General features: G+C 42.8%; 2 protein-coding genes across 2 annotated transcripts in view; both read left to right on the top strand.

Annotated features, from left to right (window-relative positions):
* The window catches only part of LOC143292360 (uncharacterized), a 60,791-nt gene extending 43,836 nt beyond the window's left edge, over positions 1–16,955 (top strand). Inside the window, 4 exon segments of the mRNA XM_076602555.1 lie at positions 1,440–1,526; positions 3,582–3,673; positions 5,851–5,872; positions 14,498–16,955. Coding sequence (XP_076458670.1) covers positions 1,440–1,526; positions 3,582–3,673; positions 5,851–5,872; positions 14,498–14,584 — 288 coding nt within the window. The 3' untranslated portion in view covers positions 14,585–16,955.
* Positions 16,956–19,005: 2,050 nt separating this feature from the next.
* The window catches only part of LOC143293130 (uncharacterized), a 53,830-nt gene continuing 52,002 nt past the window's right edge, over positions 19,006–20,833 (top strand). The window contains exons 1-2 of the mRNA XM_076604046.1: positions 19,006–19,450; positions 20,516–20,682. Of these exons, the coding sequence (XP_076460161.1) occupies positions 19,361–19,450; positions 20,516–20,682 (257 nt within the window). The 5' untranslated portion in view covers positions 19,006–19,360. The remainder of the gene's footprint in view (positions 19,451–20,515; positions 20,683–20,833) is intronic.

Raw genomic sequence — 20,833 nt, 5'->3', positions numbered from 1 at the left:
AGTGCAGTGTCATTACAGTGCAGTGCCACCCTTGTCATTACAGTGCAGTGTCATTACAGTGCAGCGCCACCCTTGTCATTGCAGTGCAGTGTCATTACAGTGCAGTACCACCCTTGTCATTACAGTGCAGTGTCATTACAGTGCAGTGCCACCCTTGTCATTACAGTGCAGTGTCATTACAGTGCAGTGCCAGCCTTGTCATTACAGTGCAGTGCCACCCTTGTCATTGCAGTGCAGTGTCACCCTTGTCATTACAGTGCAGTGCCACCCTTGTCATTGCAGTGCAGTGTCACCCTTGTCATTGCAGTGCAGTGCCACCCTTGTCATTACAGTGCAGTGTCACCCTTGTCATTACAGTGCAGTGTCATTACAGTGCAGCACCACCCTTATCATTACAGTGCAGTGTCATTACAGTGCAGTGCCAGCCTTGTCATTACAGTGCAGTGCCAGCCTTGTCATTACAGTGCAGTGCCAGCCTTGTCATTACAGTGCAGTGTCATTACAGTGCAGCACCACCCTTATCATTACAGTGCAGTGTCATTACAGTGCAGTGCCATCCTTGTCATTACAGTGCAGTGCCAGCCTTGTCATTGCAGTGCAGTGTCACCCTTGTCATTACAGTGCAGTGCCACCCTTGTCATTACAGTGCAGTGTCATTACAGTTCAGCACCACCCTTGTCATTACAGTGCAGTGTCATTACAGTGCAGCACCACCCTTGTCATTACAGTGCAGTGTCATTACAGTGCAGTGCCACCCTTGTCATTACAGTGCAGTGTCATTACAGTGCAGCACCACCCTTGTCATTACAGTGCAGTGTCATTACAGTGCAGTGCCACCCTTGTTATTACAGTGCAACACCACCCTTGTCATTACAGTGCAGTGCCACCCTTGTCATTACAGTGCAGTGCCACCCTTGTCATTACAGTGCAACACCACCCAGTTCTTTCTTTATTCTGTCAGCAAGTGGATTTCTTTTCCTAAAGTGCGTTTTTCTATCAAATTTTCCAGGGAGAACCCTTTTTGTTGCCATGGGGTCTTTTCTGAATGCATACTACTGACGCGACCTTGTTTTATCACCTCAACTGAATGACCAGTATCAGTATCAGTAGCTCAAGGAGGCGCCACTGCATTCGGACAAATCCATATACGCTACACCACATCTACCAAGCAGATGCCTGACCAGCAGCGTAACCCAACATGCTTAGTCAGACCTTGAGAAAAAATAAAATAAAATAAAATAAAATAAAATAAATAAATAAATGAATGACCAGCATCCAGACAACCACTCCAGGTCAAGTGGAAGGGAAGGAAATACTTGCTTATGTGAAATTTGAACCAGCACACTCAGATTCTCTTGTATCCTGTGCGGACATTTTACCACTTGGCCAGCACTGCACTGTGTGAGGATTTACTCTGTACCCTGATCTCCATATTGCAGGGTACCCTGGGTATGAAGAATGAGCGTGTCATCCGACTCCTGCTGGAAATGTTGGAACTGGACTCCAGTGAATATGTTCGTCTCATGGTAAGTACCAGCATTGAAGAGAGTGCGGTGAATATGTTGTCTCATGGTAAGTATTACCCTTGAAGAGAGTGCGGTGAATATGTTGTCTCATGGTAAGTATCACCCTTGAAGAGAGTGCGGTGAATATGTTGTCTTATGGTAAGTATCACCCTTGAAGAGAATGCAGTGAATATGTTGTCTTATGGTAAGTATCACCCTTGAAGAGAATGCAGTGAATATGTTGTCTTATGGTAAGTATCACCCTTGAAGAGAATGCAGTGAATATGTTGTCTTATGGTAAGTATCACCCTTGAAGAGAATGCATTGAATATGTTGTCCCATGGTAAGTACCAACCTTGAAGAGAGTGCGGTGAATATGTTGTCTTATGGTAAGTATTGCCCTTGAAGAGAGTGCGGTGAATATGTTGTCTCATGGTAAGTATCGCCCTTGAAGAGAGTGCGGTGAATATGTTGTCTGTTGTCTCATGGTAAGTACCAGCCTTGAAGAGAGTGCAGTGAATATGTTGTCTGATGGTAAGTATCGCCCTTGAAGAGAGTGCGGTGAATATGTTGTCTCATAGTAAGTACCACCCTTGAAGAGAGTGCGGTGAATATGTTGTCTGATGGTAAGTATCACCCTTGAAGAGAGTGCGGTGAATATGTTGTCTCATGGTAAGTACCAGCCTTGAAGAGAGTGCATTGAATATGTTGTCTCATGGTAAGTATCACCCTTGAAGAGAGTGCGGTGAATATGTTGTCTCATGGTAAGTATCACCCTTGAAGAGAGTGCGGTGAAATCCAGCCACTGTAAAGTCTTGAGTGAAATGAAGAGCACAGTTCATGCACAGTCACGGAAGTTTGAAGTCTCAGAAAATTGAGAAAAACATTTCCATGGCGGGAAGAGTCTTCAGAAAGTTATGTTTCCCCTCAGGGTTTGGAACGGTCTTCAGAAAGTTATGTTTCCCCTCAGGGTTTGGAACGGTCTTCAGAAAGTTATGTTTCCCCTCAGGGTTTGGAACGGTCTTCAGAAAGTTATGTTTCCCCTCAGGGTTTGGAAAAGTCTTCAGAAAGTTATGTTTCCCCTCAGGGTTTGGAACGGTCTTCAGAAAGTTATGTTTCCACTCTTCAGAAAGTTATGTTTCCCCTCAGGGTCTGGAAAAGTCTTCAGAAAGTTATGTTTCCCCTCAGGGTTTGGAAAAGTCTTCAGAAAGTTATGTTTCCCCTCAGGGTTTGGAACGGTCTTCAGAAAGTTATGTTTCCACTCTTCAGAAAGTTATGTTTCCCCTCAGGGTCTGGAACAGTCTTCAGAAAGTTATGTTTCCCCTCAGGGTCTGGAAAAGTATTGAGATCTTCATATAACCTTTAGTCAGTGCTTTTCAACATAGAGCTTACTGCATTTAAATAAATAAGTGGATAAATAAAAGTGGTAAATCTCTTCTCAGGTGACTGGCCTCATGGCAGCTTCATACTTCTTCTTCTTCTGCGTTCATGGGCTGCAACTCCCACGTTCACTCGTATATATGTGAGTGGGCTTTTACGTGTACGACCGTTTTCAACCCACCATGTAGGCAGCCATACTCCGCTTTTGGGGGTGTGCATGCTGGGTGTGTTCTTGTTTCCATAACCCACCAAACGCTGACATGGATTACAGGATCTTTAACGTGATCTTCTGCTTGCGTATACACGCGAAGGGGGTTCAGGCACTGGCAGGTCTGCACATATGTTGACCTGGGAGATTGTAAAAATCTCCACCCTTTACCCACCAGGCGCCTGCACCGTGATTTGAACCCGGGACCCTCAGATTGAAAGTCCAACGCTTTAACCATTCGGCTGTTGCGCCCGTCGGCAGCTTCATACAAACAGCTGGCTGTGGATTTCTGATGCCTGACCAGAAGTGTTGTGACAATCCTGTGTGGTGTAGTCGTGTATGGAGGGTGGCAGGGCAGCAAAACTCCGCCCCTCCCCCCAACTAAATTAAACTTTTTTTTTTCAGTGGAAACTGTATTTCACAAAATTTCTCAGCAAATGTTGGGTTTTTTTTAATTCATTATTATCTTTTTTAATTTTACTGTTCAGATAATCCGTACGTTTTCCACCTTGAAGTTGACCGATCGACGTGTCCTGAGAACACTTCGGGAACGTGAGAAACTGGAAGGGCCTTTGGCAAGGTAAGTGTGTGTGTGTGTGTGTGTGTGTGTGTGTGTGTGTGTGTGTGTGCGTGTGTATGTGTATGTGTGTGTGTGTGTGTGTGAGTGTGTGTGTGTGTAACTTATTGTTGATGTATGATTGTATAACTCACCATGGTATTTTGTTTATGTCTGTGCGTTTGGGTGCATGAGTGTGTTTTTGTGTCTGTATATATTTGTATGTAGACATGTGTGCGTGCATGCATGTGTGTGATTTTCTGATTCTTGATGTATGATTGTTAAACTCACTATATAACATTTCTTGACATGTATGTGAATGTGTGTGAGCATTGTGGTGCATGTGTGTTTGTGTGTGTGTGTGTGTGTGTTTATGTACATGTAGGCACGTTCATGTGTGCATGAGTATTGTGTTTTCAGTGTGTGTAGTCATATTTGCACATGCACACACACAGTAAAGAGGGAAAGTTGGAACAGTCACCAAGTCTTCAAAGCTTTTGTACAACTCTGAATTCAGACTTCTTGGTCATGGGTATGATCAACACAGTACTGACTGAATATTATGTGACTATTTCACAGCAACATGTGGTGACATTAGAATGCTTTGTCATTCAAATAACACGACTTGTACTGAAATTTACACATATTGTATATCTACAGACAGACGGACAGACAGACCCCGCCTCCCCACCCACCCACACAAAACTCACATGTTTTGACACTTTGAACTGCTTCAAAGCTGACCTGATTACTTATGAAGTGCTATCATATAAATCTCAGCAGATTGTTATAGTGTTTAATTTGGAAGTGTCATTTGAATATTACTGACAAAGTCATTCTCCACACGCACACATGCACACACACACACATATATATACAAATGGATACACTGATGTATGCCTACACACAGACACACACACATATCATAATTTCATTCTCGTCACAGATTTTTGAAAAAAAAATTTGGTTCATTTTAGCATTCATGTCTTCCAGTTCACAGTTCTAACATCATTTCAGCATTCCTGTCTTCCATAACACAGTTCTAACATCATTTCAGCATTCCTGTCTTCCATAACACAGTTCTAACATCTCACCAGCAGCATTCCTGTCTTCCATAACACAGTTCTAACATCTCACCAGCAGCATTCATGTCTTCCATAACACAGTTCTAACATCTCACCAGCAGCATTCATGTCTTCCATAACACAATTCTAACATCCCACCAGCAGCATTCCTGTCTTCCATAACACAATTCTAACATCCCACCAGCAGCATTCCTGTCTTCCATAACACAGTTCTAACATCCCACCAGCAGCATTCCTGTCTTCCATAACACAGTTCTAACATCCCACCAGCAGCATTCCTGTCTTCCATAACACAGTTCTAACATCCCACCAGCAGCATTCCTGTCTTCCATAACACAGTTCTAACATCCCACCAGCAGCATTCCTGTCTTCCATAACACATGTCTAACATCCCACCAGCAGCATTCCTGCCTTCCATAACACATGTCTTACATCTCACCAGCAGCATTCCTGTCTTCCATAACACAGTTCTAACATCCCACCAGCAGCATTCATGTCTTCCATAACACAGTTCTAACATCCCACCAGCAGCATTCCTGTCTTCCATAACACAGTTCTAACATCCCACCAGCAGCATTCATGTCTTTCATAACACAATTCTAACATCTCACCAGCAGCATTCCTGTCTTCCATAACACAGTTCTAACATCTCACCAGCAGCATTCCTGTCTTCCATAACACAGTTCTAACATCCCACCAGCAGCATTCATGTCTTTCATAACACAATTCTAACATCTCACCAGCAGCATTCCTGTCTTCCATAACACAGTTCTAACATCTCACCAGCAGCATTCCTGTCTTCCATAACACAGTTCTAACATCCCACCAGCAGCATTCCTGTCTTCCATAACACATGTCTTACATCTCACCAGCAGCATTCATGTCTTTCATAACACAGTTCTAACATCTCACCAGCAGCATTCATGTCTTCCATAACACAGTTCTAACATCTCACCAGCAGCATTCATGTCTTCCATAACACAGTTCTAACATCTCACCAGCAGCATTCATGTCTTCCATAACACAGTTCTAACATCTCACCAGCAGCTAACTACTTCACTGTTGATGCTGACTCACACAACTAACACTAACCCCCCTGCCTGTGTTTGATTGAAGGGTACCAAGAGATGTTGTAAAGGTTTGCTTACAGCCCTCCCCTCTTTGGTTTGCTTACTGTATCTTCCCTTCTGCATGCAGAACGCACAGCATGTGTGTGTGTATGTGTGTGTGTCTTTTTTCCCTTGTTTGGTGGGATTGCCTTCCTCAGACTCCTTGATGAATAGGTGTGTGGTGTTTTCTTCATGTTAAAGGGGCGTGTGGTTGGTTTATATTCCATGCATGCAAAACATATGGCATGTTTGTGTGTGTGTGTTTGTGTGTGTGTGTGTGTGTGTGTGTGTGTGTGTGTGTGTGTGCTAGCAGCATTGAGTACAAGGGCATGCATGAATGCGTTCTTTATCTGAGTGAGTTGAAAAAGTGGGGAAAAAATCATAGAAAGTTTGCATGTCTTATTTACAGAAATAGAAGCCCACATCAGAGTGCTCATTCTTGCTGTCCTTGTGTTTCTACCCTGTCTCTTCTAATGACACTGTCTGTTCTTTTGCCACAGATGAATTAAAAACCAGCCATTCAGCCCATGCACAAATCTCTTCTAATGACATTGTCTGTTCTTTTGCCACAGATGAATTAAAAACCAGCCATTCAGCCCATGCACAAACAAGTGAACAAACAACAAACACACATGCAAAAGAAAAGAATAAAAGCCTTGGCCATAAATTCCTTCTTGGAAACTACATGGCATATTCAAAGTCTGGATTTAACTCTTTCACAACCATATGTGACTAAAGTTGACTAGACAGTGCACCACTATAGGCAACTTTAGTCGACATTAAGGGGTCATTTTAAAATGACTGTTTTTCACCTTGAAACAAAACTTGACAGGTGCAGCCAGTTTCTCAGGCGTTAGAACAATGACTAACGTTCGCCCCGTTGTTTTCACATGACCCGAAGTCTGTGACCAAGAGCTTTGTGTCTAAAATATTTGGCGCTGGGGAGGTGTGTTTTTTTTTACACAGAAGCTTGGTGGTGAAAGAGTTAATGCAGAACTAGTTGGGATGAAGCTGCTTTTGCTGCCTCTTCCTGCCTGTTTTTCACCCCCACCCCTACGCCACCCCCACCCCCACGCCACCCCCTTCCCCCATGCCACCCCCACCCCCACGCCACCCCCACACCCACGCCACCCCCTTCCCCCACGCCACCCCCACCCCCACCCCCACGCCACCCCCTTCCCCCATGCCACCCCCACCCCCACGCCACCCCCTTCCCCCACGCCACCCCCACCCCCACGCCACCCCCTTCCCCAAATGCTGGTCTGCATTCATGCTTGTTTTGCCATTTGTCTTCAGTTCTTTTTTTTGTACTTCTTCCTGTTGAGAAATACATATATCTGCATGAATAAATGTTGGTTTTGTCTTTGTTCACTCTTCTTCCTTTTGGCTGTTTCTCAAGGATCTGTTGTGTGTGTTGCTTGCTCTTCTTTTTGCTTTTTGGGGTTTTGTGTGCCCTTTCCTAAACTGGCTGAAGCTTTTTTAACTGTCAAATGTTTTGAATGAATTAAGTGTAATTTGAACTTAGAATATATATTGCATGACGTGTGTCAACTCCGACAGCTTCCTTCTCAGCTGTCAATCTTCTGCCAGTATGTGTGTGTGTCAGAACCCCCCCTTTTTTTTTTAACTGTAAGTTCTTCGCTATCTTTGATTTATCTGCCTGTGGTGTTTACCTTTAGTTCTTCATCTTTGATTTATCTGTGTACAAGCTGAGGGCAGCACACGGCAGTAAGCTGTGTGTTGTTTGTTTTTATCTGTGTACAAGGTGAGGGGAGCACATGGCAGTAAGCTGTGTGTTGTTTTTATCTGTGTACAAGGTGAGGGGAATACGGCAGTAAGCTGTGTGTTGTTTGTTTTTATCTGTGTACAAGCTAAGGGGAAGCACATGTCAGTAAGCTGTGTGTTGTTTTTATCTGTGTACAAGCTAAGGGGAAGCACATGGCAGTAAGCTGTGTGTTGTTTGTTTTTATCTGTGTACAAGCTGAGGGCAGCACATGGCAGTAAGCTGTGTGTTGTTTTTATCTGTGTACAAGCTGAGGGCAGCACATGGCAGTAAGCTGTGTGTTGTTTGTTTTTATCTGTGTACAAGCTGAGGGGAATACGGCAGTAAGCTGTGTGTTGTTTGTTTTTATCTGTGTACAAGCTAAGGGCAGCACATGGCAGTAAGCTGTGTGTTGTTTGTTTTTATCTGTGTACAAGCTGAGGGCAGCACATGGCAGTAAGCTGTGTGTTGTTTGTTTTTATCTGTGTACAAGCTGAGGGGAATATGGCAGTAAGCTGTGTGTTGTTTTTATCTGTGTGCAAGCTAAGGGGAATATGGCAGTAAGCTGTGTGTTGTTTTTATCTGTGTACAAGCTGAGGGGAATATGGCAGTAAGCTGTGTGTTGTTTTTATCTGTGTACAAGGTGAGGGGAATATGGCAGTAAGCTGTGTGTTGTTTTTATCTGTGTACAAGGTGAGGGGAATATGGCAGTAAGCTGTGTGTTGTTTGTTTTTATCTGTGTGCAAGCTGAGTGGAATTTGTATTTGTATTTGTATTTCTTTTTATCACAACAGATTTCTCTGTTTGAAATTCGGGCTGCTCTCCTCAGGGAGAGCGCGTCGCTACACTACAGTGCCACCCATTTTTTTTTGTATTTTTTCTGCATGCAGTTTTATTTGTTTTTCCTATCGATGTGGATTTTTCTACAGAATTTTGCCAGGAACAACCCTTTTGTTGCCGTGGGTTCTTTTACGTGCGCTAAGTGCATGCTGCACACGGGACCTCGGTTTATCGTCTCATCCGAATGACTAGCGTCCAGACCACCACTCAAGGTCTAGTGGAGGGGGAGAAAATATCGGCGGCTGAACCGTGATTCGAACCAGCGTGCTCAGATTCTCTCGCTTCCTAGGCGGACGCGTTACCTCTAGGCCATCAATATGGCAGTAAGCTGTGTGTTGTTTGTTTTTATCTGTGTGCAAACTGAGGGGAATATGGCAGTAAGCTGTGTGTTGTTTGTTTTTATCTGTGTACAAGCTAAGGGGAATATGGCAGTAAGCTGTGTGTTGTTTGTTTTTATCTGTGTACAAGCTAAGGGGAATATGGCAGTAAGCTGTGTGTTGTTTGTTTTTATCTGTGTGCAAGCTAAGGGGAATATGGCAGTAAGCTGTGTATTGTTTGTTTTTATCTGTGTGCAAGCTAAGGGGAAGCACATGGCAGTAAGCTGTGTGTTGTTTGTTTTTATCTGTGTACAAGCTAAGGGGAACATGGCAGTAAGCTGTGTGTTGTTTGTTTTTATTTAGGAGGAGCCAATGACTCCACTTGTTCATTATGAATTATTGTTGAGTGTTCATACTCCTGGCTCCTTTTGACTTCTTGAGAAAATGAAGGAGACTATGTGTTTGTGTGTTAACAATGCTGTGAATATATATCTATATATATATATACATAATATGTGTGTGTGTGTCCACTGTTACCTGTTAGTTCACTAATAATTAACAGAAATTGTGTGCCTATGTTTACACACACACACACACACACACACACACACACACACACACACACACACACACACATGTACACACACACACACACATGTACACCACACACACACACACACACACACACATGTACCCCCCCCCCCCTCCCCACACACACACACACACACACACACACACACACACACGGAGACACACACACACACACACACACACACACACACACACACTCACGCACACACAGAACTTTTCTTTTGGTATTGGTCGCTATATTTGGATTAAAAAAAAAAATTGTCATGTTCACTTTTTCCCCACTTCCTACCCCTCCCAACACCCTGCCCACCCTCCACCCCCTCATTCCACCTTTTCCAACCCACTTCTTCCCCCCCCTCCCATCCACTCCCCACCACCTTCCTTTCTCACTTCTAGATTAATGTATTCATGTGACCAGTTTGTGTAATAATTTGTATTGAGACGTCTTATGATGAATGGTGTTATGTACAAATCTTTGACTCCCATGTTGTGGAGCGCTGAGAGAGACACTGCATTATAACTGGTGACAGTCACTAAAAAAATGGACAACAGCCCAGGTCACATTTTGATCAACAACTGGAAACAGATTATGGCAGGGTTTTTATTTATTTATTTATTTAATATTCTTATTTTAACTGTATGTTTCTATCAACATATTGTGCCACTAAAGAATCGGTTTGTATCATTGTTTTTTCTGCTTTTTTGTTGTTGCTTTGTTTAGAATTGTTTTGTTTTGTTTATGTATATATATATATATATGGAACTGAGGCATGAGTTACGATTCTAAAACAGTCAGACAGGCACTTTGTCAGTCAACCAGTCAATCAGGCAGGCAGTTTGTCAATGAGTCAGTCAGGCAGGTAGTTTGTCAGTCAATCAGTCAGTCAGTCAGTCTGTCTGTCAATTAGCTGTTCACCCAGTCAGTCACTTTAACCCCAGTTTAACAGTTCATTGATTGGATTACTCTGAAAATATATGACTGATTGCCAGCCAAAGGAGACTCACATTCTGTATTTATTTCTCTCATTGTCTGGACAAAAATCTACTCATTTTTTTAATGACAGATATTATAATATACTATTACATTTTTATATACTGTAAATTAACCTTGTTTTTACTTTGTACTGCTTGTGAAGAATACAGTCATTGATAAACATGAAGAGAAAGAGGGGTACACATGCAGTTTACTCTGATTTCAAGAAACTCTAAAAGGAAGTTTGGTAGAAACATGAAATGACATTAACTTTATCTGTATTGGCACGGAAAAATATTCATTCTTAGGTTGTGTGTTTGCAGTGCCACCCACACACATAGACAGAAACATGAAAATGCCAGTACAGTGAACTACACACACACACAGACACACACACACACACACACACACACACACACACACACACACACACACACACACACACACACACACACACACACACACACTGTAACTGTGTCAAAAAGTGGAAAGAGAAAACAGTTGAAAGGTAAAGTAGGTGACTTCGCTCATGCAGCAAAGTCTTGGTGAGGTTATTTCCTCATTCACAGCTATATACATGCTGTGTGGTCAGTATCAAACATACCTCTCTTTGAAATTCTTCTCATTCACAAAATGACATTGATGAAAACCAGAACTATGCTGTGATTTAAGGATAAATGACTTTGTATGTGTGTGTGTGTGTGTGTGTGTGTGTGTGTGTGTGTGTGTGTTTTCTTCAGAAAATATGGCTCATGTATGAAACAGTTATATATGTCTCCACCCTTCCTTTCTCTCTCTCTCTTTCTCTCCCACCTCTCTCTGTCTTCCACCTCTCTCTGTCTCCCACCTCTCTCTGTCTTCCACCTCTCTCTGTCTCCCACCTCTCTCTGTCTTCCACCTCTCTCTGTCTTCTCTCTGTCTTCCACCTCTCTCTGTCTTCTCTCTGTCTCCCACCTCTCTCTGTCTTCCACCTCTCTCTGTCTTCCACCTCTCTCTGTCTTCTCTCTGTCTTCCACCTCTCTCTGTCTTCCACCTCTCTCTGTCTCCCACCTCTCTCTGTCTCCCACCTCTCTCTGTCTTCTCTCTGTCTCCCACCTCTCTCTGTCTCCCACCTCTCCCTGTCTCCCACCTCTCTCTGTCTTCCACCTCTCTCTGTCTTCTCTCTGTCTTCCACCTCTCTCTGTCTCCCACCTCTCCCTGTCTCCCACCTCTCTCTGTCTTCCACCTCTCTCTGTCTTCCACCTCTCTCTGTCTTCCACCTCTCTCTGTCTCCCACCTCTCTCTTTCTCTCCCACCTCTCTCTGTCTTCCACCTCTCTCTGTCTTCCACTTCTCTCTGTCTCCCACCTCTCTCTGTCTCCCACCTCTCTCTGTCTTCCACCTCTCTCTGTCTTCTCTCTGTCTCCCACCTCTCTCTGTCTCCCACCTCTCTCTGTCTCCAACCTCTCTCTGTCTTCCACCTCTCTCTGTCTTCCACCTCTCTCTTTCTCTCCCACCTCTCTCTGTCTTCTCTCTGTCTCCCACCTCTCTCTGTCTCCCACCTCTCTCTGTCTCCCACCTCTCTCTGTCTCCAACCTCTCTCTGTCTTCCACCTCTCTCTGTCTTCCACCTCTCTCTTTCTCTCCCACCTCTCTCTAGATTATTTTTAAAAGTTAATCTTGAGAAAACAAATGTAGTTGTGTTTAGAAAAGGTGGTTACTTATCTAGATATGAAAAATGGCACTATGGAACTGATGAAGTGAAGGTAACTAATGCTTATAAGTATCTTGGTATGATTTTTACAACTAAGCTGAGTTTGACAAGGACAGTAGCAGAAATTTGTAGAAAGGGGAAGAAGGGGGTTATAGAAATCTTAAGGTGTTTACGTAAGTTAGGCTCGATAGATTCATATATATTTTGGAAACTTTTTGATACTCAAATAGAACCAATGATAACATACAGTGCCGAAATTTGGGGACTTTCTGATAACAAAGATTTAGAAAAAGTACATACATTAGCTATTAAACGTTTTTTAAATATTCCATTACATGCTTCAAATACTGTATTATATGGAGAAAGTGGTAGATACCCATTATACATTAAATCATGTGTGAAATGTATAAAATATTGGTTAAAATTAATAAGGCTACCCACATCGAGATTATGTAAGCAGGCGTATGAAATGTTAGTAAATGAACATGAGAGAGGGAAGGAAAACTGGGTATATTTTGTAAAGAAGACATTAACTGTAAATGGATTTGGGATTGTGTGGATGTGTCAGGGAGTTGGATGTGTAGAAGGATTTGTTTCAGAATTCAAAGATAGGCTAATTGCTTCATATAAACAGAATTGGCACTGTAAAATGGAAAGCACTGAGAAATATAGATGGTTTTATAGTTTTAAAAGTATATTTCAAACAGAAAAATATATCACAGTCGTGACAAACAAGTGGCACCGAACAAGTCTCGCCAGATTTAGAACGAGAACGATTGGTTTGAATGCTTATGAAAAGTGGTTTCAGACTGAGCCCTCGTTACTCTCCCCTTGTCCGATGTGCGGTCATTCAAGGGAGGATGAGTTACATTTTTTGTTTAGTTGTAAAGCTTATGACGATATTCGAGAAAAATGTGTTGTATTTAAAACAAATTCAGCAAAGTATGAAGATATTTTTGGAGTGCTTAATTTAAATCAGGAAACTTCACTACAGTCACTTGCAAAATATATTGCAGAAGCGAATAACATGCGACGAAAAAAACCTCAACAATAATAAAATAGTATCAGGTGTTGCTCATTGTGAAAAGTGAAATATGTGTTGTCACTCTCATATGGAAAATATTTATGTTATACATTTATATATGTTTTTGTTTTTATTTCTCACTACATGCCATTACTTTGAATGGATGGTCGAACTGCACTTTGTTGCACAGATTGATTGATTTCGTTTTGGTTTTGGTTTTCATCAATATTATTACTATTGATGCATGTTGTTATTTGTATTATGAACCCCCATGTCATTAGGGCTGTAAAGCTATTGACATTAAAGTGTTCAGTGTTCAGTGTTCAGTGTCCCACCTCTCTCTGTCTTCCACCTCTCTCTGTCTTCCACCTCTCTCTGTCTTCCTCTGTCTTCCACCTCTCTCTGTCTTCTCTCTGTCTCCCACCTCTCTCTTTCTCTCCCACCTCTCTCTGTCTCCCACCTCTCTCTCTCTCCCACCTCTCTCTGTCTTCCACCTCTCTCTGTCTTCCTCTGTCTTCCACCTCTCTCGGTCTCCCACCTCTCTCTTTCTCTCCCACCTCTCTCTTTCTCTCCCACCTCTCTCTGTCTCCCACCTCTCTCTGTCTCCCACCTCTCTCTGTCTCCCACCTCTCTCTGTCTTCTCTCTGTCTCCCACCTCTCTCTGTCTTCTCTCTGTCTCCCACCTCTCTCTGTCTCCTACCTCTCTCTGTCTTCTCTCTGTCTCCCACCTCTCTCTGTCTTCCACCTCTCTCTGTCTTCTCTCTGTCTCCCACCTCTCTCTGTCTTCTCTCTGTCTCCCACCTCTCTCTGTCTTCCACCTCTCTCTGTCTTCTCTCTGTCTCCCACCTCTCTCTGTCTCCCACCTCTCTCTGTCTTCTCTCTGTCTCCCACCTCTCTCTGTCTTCCACCTCTCTCTGTCTTCCACCTCTCTCTGTCTTCTCTCTGTCTCCCACCTCTCTCTGTCTCCCACCTCTCCCTGTCTCCCACCTCTCTCTGTCTCCCACCTCTCTCTGTCTTCTCTCTGTCTCCCACCTCTCTCTGTCTCCCACCTCTCTCTGTCTTCTCTCTGTCTCCCACCTCTCTCTGTCTCCCACCTCTCTCTGTCTTCCACCTCTCTCTGTCTTCTCTCTGTCTCCCACCTCTCTCTGTCTCCCACCTCTCTGTCTCCCACCTCTCTCTGTCTCCCACCTCTCTCTGTCTTCCACCTCTCTCTGTCTTCCACCTCTCTCTGTCTCCCACCTCTCTCTGTCTTCCTCTGTCTCCCACCTCTCTCTGTCTTCCACCTCTCCCTGTCTTCCACCTCTCTCTGTCTCCCACCTCTCTCTGTCTTCCACCTCTCTCTGTCTTCCACCTCTCCCTGTCTTCCACCTCTCCCTGTCTTCCACCTCTCCCTGTCTTCCACCTCTCTCTGTCTTGAAATATCAGTTTGCATTTTTTTTTCTTTTTCTTTTTGCAGAGAGTCAAAGAAAGCCTTGCGCGTCTTGGATACTGCGATGCAAAACCCCACACCTCGAAGCGTATCTTCCCGAGGTTTCACCCCTAAGCCTATCACTGCAATGAGGGGGGGACTGCTGACGCCAATCACTGGCTGAAGGAATAAAGACCTGCTGCAATAGCTGTGTGAGATGATGATCCCGGCCTTTTGATCTGTGACTCTTATTCACATTGTGTGAAGTTTTTGTGTCAGTCATGGGAATGATTGATGCTGTGGTACCTTTGATGGGTGAGGATCAGTTGCTGAAGTGATGTTTCTCTGTGCTGGTTGAAATGAAACAAAAACAATGACATACTCAGAATGTTGATGGTGGTGTTTTAAAAATTACAAACTAAATGAATGTTTGATGGCTTTCCTAACACCAGACTTCAGCCACATGCTCACACAATGCACAATTCTACAGACACGGTCAAACAAATGTAAACAGATGTACACAACACCCCCCTCCCTTCCTCCCCCTGCCCCGCCCTCCAGGCCCTCACCCCACACACACAAATACCATTGCCATAAATCGTGACCATTTATCTTGTTTGTTGAAATTAAATGGCCACCCAATATTCGTCTCCATCACCTTCCCCCTTCTTTCTTTTATTTTCCCATCTTCTGTACCCTCTGAAAGGGCCACACAACTTAGGACAATGTGTTTTCCTGTTGTGACAGTAACTGATGAAGATGATGGTGATGATGCATTCATGGAGACTATCCTTTTTGAGTCTGCGTTATATGTCTGTAATATAATTATCTTTGCTTACTCTCTCTCTCTCATTTTTTCTTCTTCTTCAAAATGTATCTTCTGTCATTAGTCATTAGTGAGTCCAGAGGGATATAGTAATGTACAATACTCGTCTGTGAAGGAGTTTTAGTGGCTCACTAAAAATACACCCATGAAGTGGATGTTATGCATAACTGTGTGGCCCTTGTCTTCCCATTTGAGTCTATATAGTAACACAGCTCTGGAGTGATATTTGACACAGCCAACTAGAATTGAACCCAGAACCCACTAACTCCCAGTCAGTTGTTTGTGATGCTAACCACCGTGTCATGGTAGCGTACACTGGGTGTTTTCACTTTCTGCACTTGTGCGATTGAGAAGTTTCAAACACCAACATTTTGTGACAGTTCCTTGAGTGACTTTTGTACATTTTCTGTGTTGTAACAAGACTTAAGCATCAAAGTGTGTGTGTGTGTGTGTGTGTGTGTGTGTGTGTGTGTGTGTGTGTGTGTGTGTGTGTGTTGTTGTTGTTAATTCAAGTAAAGGCTCCTTCACATTTGCTTTCTGTTGCTGTTATTCACCACCTCAAGCCTTTGAGTGCAAAAGTTTGACACCTGTGAATATTGTGGAGTTTGTACCAGTCATCTACCAACACACAGACAAGCACACATTAACAAAACCAAAAATTAGAACCGTAAAAAAGGAAGAAAAACACCTGGAAGTGAAAACTCAAATCAGATAATAATCTGTAAACAGCATACATTGAACTGTAGTTTAGGTTTGACATGATGATTAGTTTTATACTGTAACTCATTTTGTATATTTGACAACTTTTAGTTTGGATCTTTCTCAGTGGCAGTGTTAAAATGTTACTTCTGACTGTATCATTTACTTCTTATTTTCTGTTTCCATTCTGTAGGGGAGGGGAGGGAAGGGAGGTGGGTGGTTGATGATTCTGGATATGTCTGTGAATGGGAGCCATGAAAAAGGAGCATTTATACAACGTTATACAATGGTGACATGCTGTGGGAGTGCATCGGGGCACATGCATGTTATTCAAGACAAGCAACCTGTGATATATTACCTGTTGTTATGCACGCTTTTTTTTAACCTTGCCCTAACAGTTTATGAATAATCATTTGCTTGGGTTTTTTGTGTTTTAAGTTATTATGAACTCAAATGTTCATATCAACCAATAAAATTCATCATGTCCATTATCCCCCTCCACCCCCCATGCCAGTATCAAAATGTATTATTTTCATGTGCCTGTATATATGGTGATATCATCTTGTGAGCAAATCAACAATGTAAGATCAATAACATTAACCTTAGGTTAATCACAGGTTCTCAGAATTGTACCCTGACATGTACAGTTTCACAAGATGTATTGCTGCAAGCAGTTATAAACTTATATCTTATTATCTACTGCTATAGCTGAATTGCAAGCACACACAAACCTGTGTGATTTTGTCACTTATGGAAACGTATAGCTTTATGTGATGTTCTTTAAAATGTCTTCACGTTAGAGTAGAATGATTCCATGAGCAGCACTGTGAAGTTATCATAAAATTTATTTTGAAGGAGTAGGGGATGTCTTATAACAAAAAGTGCATGTTCTGTTTACTGTGCGGTGAATATAAAATATGACACTATATCAGTTGTGTGCATAAAACATGCTGGTGTGAAAATACATCTTGCACAAAATTATGTGTGTGTGGATTTGTGATTCATCTGCGCAGAGTGAGAAAGAGGGGACAGGGAGATCTAGAACAGTTATAGTGTTGGGAGGGGAGGGGGGAGGGTGTCAACCACCAAAAAAAAAATGTCACACACACACACACACAAACACACACACACACACACAAACTCACACACACACGCACACACAGCACACATACACAAATTCACAAAAGAAACAAGTAAGATAACTAAATGAAGATGAATGTAAATTTCATTTGCAACTTTACAAAGGGAGTTTCAGTTTCCATTTCAGTGAGGCCTCAAAGCATGCTGTCAGATCCACATATAATCAACACCACATAATCATTAAAACAAACAAAAGGAGGTGCCTGACGTGTGCATAAAGCCAGCATGCTGTCAGATCCACATATAATCAACACCATATAATTGTTCAAAAACATGAAAGGTGCCTGACGTATGCATAAAGCCAGCATGCTGTCAGATCCACATATAATCAACACCACATAATCGTTCAAAAACCTGAAAGGAGGTGCCTGACGTGTGCATAAAGCCAGCATGCTGTCAGATCCACATATAATCAACACCACATAATCGTTAAAACAAACGAAAGGAGGTGTCTGACGTATGCATAAAGCCAGCATGCTGTCTGATCCACATATAATCAACACCACATAATCGTTAAAACAAATGAAAGGCGATGCCTGACGTATGCATAAACCCAGCATGCTGTTTAGGCCTTGCCCGTGCATACATAATGTAGAAAACATCAACTTAATGAAATAAAAAAAATAGAAAATAAGTAAATATATTCAATAGGCTCAGATAGTTTTTTCAGGCAGTACGAAATACTGCAGTGAGGGTTAATTGTTGCAAGAGTCAAGAAGTTTGAAGATATCAGGTGATTTTGATGAGACTCCATTGGCTTCCTTTCCAGGAATGTATCCTTCACAACTGCACTCCATTATTTTCAAATGCAAGACAAAAAATGCCCCCTTCTCTCTCTCTCTCTCTCTCTCTCTCTATATATATATATATCTTCACCTGCAAAGCTCTTCACGCCCACTGAGATGTGTTTGAGATGTGTGATGCCCCCAGGCCAGCAGACACCAATCAACACAGCGATATGATCAGTGAGCTCCTTTTCTTTGGAACTCCATTCCCTGAGAACAGGAGAAAAAAGTCTTCATTTACTCTCTTCATAAAAGCAGTAAAAACACTGTGATAATCACATTGTCAGCCAGTCATGCACTCCCCACCTCACTTTATAAACCAGTTGCAGTGTGTGTGTGTGTGTGTGTGTGTGTGTGTGTGGTCTGCTGTGCAGGCATTTTGTTGTTCCTTGTTGCTGTCTGTGTTTCTCTGTGTGTGGCGCTTTGAACTCACAACTAGGTGAGGAAAATTCTATGCGCCTATCAAGTTCATTATTCATTCTGCAAATCTAATTAAACTGAGAAAAAGCATTGAAGGCAAATGATAAAATTTAATATGGGCCAAGATCAGGGAACATGTGTATGGCCAGATGTGCATGATACACAATAGCCCACTTTCCACATTCATACAAAAATAATTAAACACACACACACACACGCACACACACACACAAACACACACACACAGATGAGCGGGCGCAAGGAGGCTGTCTCTTTCCGAGCGTCTTTGTTTTTTTACGTCCAAGTGTACCCTGTCTCTTTCTCCGTTTCCCTTTATGTGTATTAGTGTCAATATCTTTCCCTGTCTGCCGTTAGTCTTTACCTCCCGAATGTCGATCTCGCTTTGTCAACCCCTCCCCCCGCCCCTCTCCTATTCCCCCCTCCCTTCGTGTTTCTACAGGCCTCAAATCTGCCTCCATCTTCCCTGTCTTTTTGTCAGTGCCTTCTGTTTCTGTTTCCCGTTCTCCTTTTCCATCTCCGCTTAGTTCTTGTCTCTGTCAAGATCACAAACCCTTGGTTTCATGCACATTATATTTACAACTACATTTCATTGTCCAGGGCACATACTGCCACTGGAAGGGGAATAACTCTCATGACGATAGGACTTGGCAACATGGACACGCGGGCACTCGGTTACAGAAACCCTGACCGAGCCGTATCTGACGGTGGTTATCTGTCGTAAGATTGACCCGACGACAGTTGTTTTCCGTGCAATGCAGGGAACTAACCCATGAATGTATGGTTTGACAGAATTAGTATCAGTACAACATGTGTACAAATCATGTCGACCAGTGTCCCACTTGTGTCTTGACCCACTTGGAGTAAAATTCTCCAAACTATTTTAATGTCTGACACTGAGACAAGTCAATCCAAAAGACCATCAGACTCACGTAGATATTTCTAGACACACACACACACACTCTCTCTCTCTCTTGATAATATATTCCCCCAAGGATTACATAAGATAAAGTGCAAAGAGCAATGGATGACCTGACTTACCTGGTGGGACCTCTCACAGAAGAAAGCATTGTTCGCAGCTTACAAGTGCGTTTCCAGAACTGCCAGTTTGAGGTGAGGCCTGTGATGTGAATTGTCATCAAATAATTAACATCCAGATGTGAATTGTCATCAAATAATTAACATCCAGATATATGCACCACTGGGCGACAACGTTGCATATATATGATATATAGTAATAATATACTGTTCCAATGGTGTTACCCAGTGTGAGCGTGTATGTGTGTGTGTTTGAAAAATATGATTTATCTGTTGATATCAGGGAATGCATTATCATTATGATTGAAATGTGTGTGTGTGTGTGTGTGTGTGTGTGTGTATTTCTCTGACCATATTTTAAAAGTTGTTTAGCTTCATCCTTGTTTGGCACTGAATTATAGGTGAGCATGTGAATTTGTGCATTGATTTTTGTATATATGTGAATGAGAGGTTATATAGATTTAAACGTGCATGTACTTGTCTAGATATGTCAAAAGTTCTATCCATCTGTCCTGTGTATCCATACCTGTCATGCCACAGTGTAACTGTAAGAGATAATGGTTTGAATCTGTGTGCGTGTGTGCGTGCGTGCGTGTGTGTGTGTGTGTGTGTGTGTGTGTGTGTGTGTGCTGTTTATGTGTGTGTGTGTGTGTGTGTGTGTGTGTGTGTGCATGCACATGTGTGTGTGTGTGTGCATGTGTGTGTGAATGCATAGAGAAGTATGTTGTACACCATTATGAGCACATGCACAGCATGCATTCATGTGCAGTGTGCACTGTTACCATATGTGATCTGTGTGTTCGCATGATATACAGTAATATACCAGTGCATATGAGCATGCACAGCATATCTGAGCAGCTTATGCCCACATACTCAATATACTCAGAGACCCAGGCATTGGCACACACGGCCAGCAGACTTGGAGGAATCTGGTGAACAGTTCTTCTGTGAGGCGCCCTGATGACATTTCACAGAGTTGAGAGAGAAGAAGGAAGATGGAGACTCAATTTGTGTGTGTGTGTGTGTGTGTGTGTGTGTGTGTGTGTGTGTGTGTGTGTGTACCCATGTGTGTGTGTGTGTGTGTGTGTACCCATGTGTGTGTGTGTGTGTGTGTGTGTGTGTGTGTGTGTGTGTGTGCAGACGTTGATAGGACCTCACCTGATCTGCATCAACCCATGTGACCGTCGCTCCAGACCCCCGCACACACTCCTTGACGCTGGATGTCAGTCTGTGTCACTGTGCAACCTGGTCAGTGCGGCTGTGTCCCAGCATGCTGACACAGCACAGCCACAGGTCATCCTTGTCAGGTATAATACGCTGATCTGCCACTACAGTGTTTGTCAGGTATAATATGCTGATCTGCCACTACAGTGTTTGTGAGGTATAATACACTGATCTGCCACTACAGTGTTTGTCAGGTATAATATGCTGATCTGCCACTACAGTGTTTGTGAGGTA

The sequence above is a fragment of the Babylonia areolata genome, chromosome 18 (assembly GCF_041734735.1).
Source record: "Babylonia areolata isolate BAREFJ2019XMU chromosome 18, ASM4173473v1, whole genome shotgun sequence".
NCBI classification, from domain to species: Eukaryota; Metazoa; Mollusca; class Gastropoda; order Neogastropoda; family Buccinidae; genus Babylonia; species Babylonia areolata.
This window is presented reverse-complemented; position numbering and strand designations above follow the sequence as displayed.